The sequence below is a fragment of the Myotis brandtii genome, unplaced genomic scaffold, assembly GCF_000412655.1.
Source record: "Myotis brandtii unplaced genomic scaffold, ASM41265v1 scaffold59, whole genome shotgun sequence".
Classification (NCBI taxonomy): Eukaryota; Metazoa; Chordata; class Mammalia; order Chiroptera; family Vespertilionidae; genus Myotis; species Myotis brandtii.
Genome location: NW_005370223.1, coordinates 2,645,163 through 2,648,203, shown reverse-complemented (window position 1 = coordinate 2,648,203; position 3,041 = coordinate 2,645,163). Strand labels below are relative to the sequence as shown.

At 45.0% G+C, this 3,041-nt stretch overlaps 1 protein-coding gene across 1 annotated transcript in view; it reads right to left on the bottom strand.

The window, feature by feature from the left end:
- Positions 1-1,540, bottom strand: part of LOC102251760 (transformation/transcription domain-associated protein) — a 12,131-nt gene extending 10,591 nt beyond the window's left edge. Inside the window, exon 1 of the mRNA XM_005879319.2 lies at positions 3-1,540. Coding sequence (XP_005879381.1) covers positions 3-1,489 — 1,487 coding nt within the window. The 5' untranslated portion in view covers positions 1,490-1,540. The remainder of the gene's footprint in view (positions 1-2) is intronic.
- Positions 1,541-3,041: the final 1,501 nt, after the last annotated feature.

Genomic DNA, 3,041 nt, shown 5'->3' with positions numbered 1-3,041 from the left:
CAGGGCCCGGAGCTGTGGGGGCAGCGGGCACTCCAGGCTGAGCTGCTCCCAGGGCTCCAAGTTCTGACTGAGGCTTGCACTTCTTAAAAATGGCAGAGAGCTGGTAGCGAGCCATGGTGTGGAATTTGAGAACAAAAACCTCCAGCATCCGCATCAGGACATCTCTCCCGTTGCCGCTCTCCTGTTCGCTCTTGGAGCGGATGCAGTCCACCAGGTTCAGCAGGAGCTTGCAGGACATGGTCTGGATGCTGCTGGGCAGGGACTCGTCATCAATGTTCTTGGCAAAGAGTTGGACAGCGAGGGAGAGGTCACTGAGGGGCAGATGCTGACGAACGTGGTGCACGAGGTCAGCCAGAGTGCTGTAGGCGAGGGGCCTGAGCGTCTCTCGAGCAGTATATCCTGAACCAATTAGTATGGATTCATCAAGCAGCTTGTCCATGCAAGGGATGAACTTGTTTCTTAGCTCTGTCGTGAGGATGTGCTTTGCAGCAATCAGAAGCTCCTTTCTGAGGTGTGCAGTCTCTGCTGGGCAATTTGAAAGCAACTGTAACATTCCTTTTACCATTTGCTGAGAGTACTTAGTCACCAACTCCTGGTAAATTCTGGTAATATAAGCTAAAAATGACAATGTTTTAATCTGAGCACCAATGAAATCAGCATACAACTCCTTGTTGTAAAGCTGATGTTGCCTGGCTTGTGCAGACACCTGCATTGCAATGGTATTCATGGTCAGGGGCACAAAGTCAGCAACAGCATTGTGGATATTCAGTTTGTAGAGCTGATGCATTAAAACAACAATAATGGGCAATTCTGCCAATACTTTCAGAGAAAGAGATCCTCTTGGAATGATGGAATGTGTTCTCATCTCACTGTCCTCATGCTCAGGGTTGACCTTCACAGCAATTTCTGTAATCATACCAACCATTTCTGGGGGAGGGACTGTGTTCTCAGGGATCACCTGAGGGTTCTCAAAGTAGCGGTTCACTACTTTTGGAAGCTCCTTATACATCTGTTTCACAAAATCCAAAAAATGATGAATTTCTTGTGTGATGGGCGGCCTGAATTGTTTGTGTAGCTCAGTAATTATTCTTAGACAAATAAGGACATTTTCTTCATTTTCTGTCTCTAAAAAGCAAAACATCGCAGACAAAACATTTTTGGTATGAGGACGAAGATGTTCATTGGTTGGTATTCTACGAATGATTTCAAGAACTAGTTTCCGCAATTGCTGGGCTGGTTTCTCCTGAAGAAACTGAACTTCTCCATCTTGAAGAAACGTAAGAAACCGAGGGATGATATGTTCCAGGAATGTAGAATATTGAGGAGATGATGTTACATTCTCAAAATTTACGCTAACTTCTTGCATCATTTTTAACTTTGTTTCATCAGGGGTATTTACATCTGTGAGAGCTGCCACAAACTGAAGATATTTTTTCATCAGAGTGGTTTGGTCAACCACTGTGGCTCCTTGTGTTGCAACAAATGCCATTTTTCTTTTGATCTAGCTTATTTCTCAAGAGAAAAGCATCAGGTCCATGAGTCCACCCATTCTTGTAAGTGAGCAAAGGAAAGTCCTTGTGTTCTGCCTGGAAGTGGCGACTCGCTCGTCCGTTTTGCTGCTGAATCCCCCCGAGGCTGGAACTCAGAGGATGTTGGGGTCCAGCCCCAGCGGGTCCAGGGGTTCCCAAAGGTGTGGATGGAGTCAGCGAAGACTATCCACCCTCTTCCTACGGTGGAGTCCTATCCGTCCCGAGTGCGGGGGGTGGGGTGGGGCCTTACCTAGGGGAATCCTGTTCAGGCGCCAGATGTTGAGGTCCAGCCACAGCAGGTCCAGGGGTTCCCAAAGGTGTGGATGGAGTCAGCGAAGACTATCCACCCTCTTCCTACGGTGGAGTCCTATCCGTCCCGAGTGCGGGGGGTGGGGTGGGGCCTTACCTAGGGGAATCCTGTTCAGGCGCCAGATGTTGAGGTCCAGCCACAGCAGGTGGGGAGCAAACATATTAAGAACAGTATGCCATATACGCCAGGTCCCTTGAAACATAAGCTGTGCAGATGTTTCTTCCCTGCAGCGACTGTGTCAAGCAGCTAGGAATACCAAGGGCACTTAAAACAGACAATGGCTATACCTCTAGAGCTTTTAAAAACTTATGCTCTACATTCGGCATCAGTGGGACTTTTGCTGCTGCATCACTGATGACAGAGATTTTACATCAGGTTTATATTTCGTGACCTTCAGAGATATGCACGAGCTACTACTTTCATCCGTCAGGCTACTCCTATTACGAGACTTAACAAAATTCATCACTGAGAACAAAGATTCACAATTGTAAAGGGAAGATTATAAGAGAGGGTTCCGCGTGCCAGCAAAAGTTACTGGCGTGCCATCTTTGGCACGTGTGCCAGGGGTTGCCCACCCCTGCCCTAGGGCCCAAGGTTATATTCTTATTTTATATACCCATGACTATATTGTAACTAATTTGTACTTCTAAATCCCTTCACATTTTTCACCCATTCCCCTAACACCCCTCCCATCTTGCAACCGTCAAAATGTTCTCTATGTTGTTTCTGTTCTGCTTGTTTGATTTTTAGATTCAATTGTTGATAGATATGTATTTATTGCCATTTTATTGTTCATATTTTTTTGCCTTCTTCAATTCAACATTTCATGTAATACTGGGTTGGTGGAGATGAATCCCTTTAACTTTTTCTTATCTAGGGAAGCTCTTTTTCTGACCTTCAATTCTAAATGAAGGTAGTGATCTTCATTGCTGGGTAATAATCTTGGTTGTAGGTCCTTGCTTTTCATCATGTTGAATATATTTTTTAAATTTTTTTAGGTAGATAAGGGCTACTTTTATTAAATGATTGAGCCATGTAATTGCCAAGGCCACTATGTACAGGTAAGAGAAGCTTTATTTCTTAGTCTCTTTCTCCTTGGACATTATTTTTTTTAAAGCAGTCATGCCCTCAGGGCTCATCCCCTTTAAGAAAAGGGAGTCACACTAATGCTGGCTCCTGACTGCTCTAAATTTTTTTTTTTT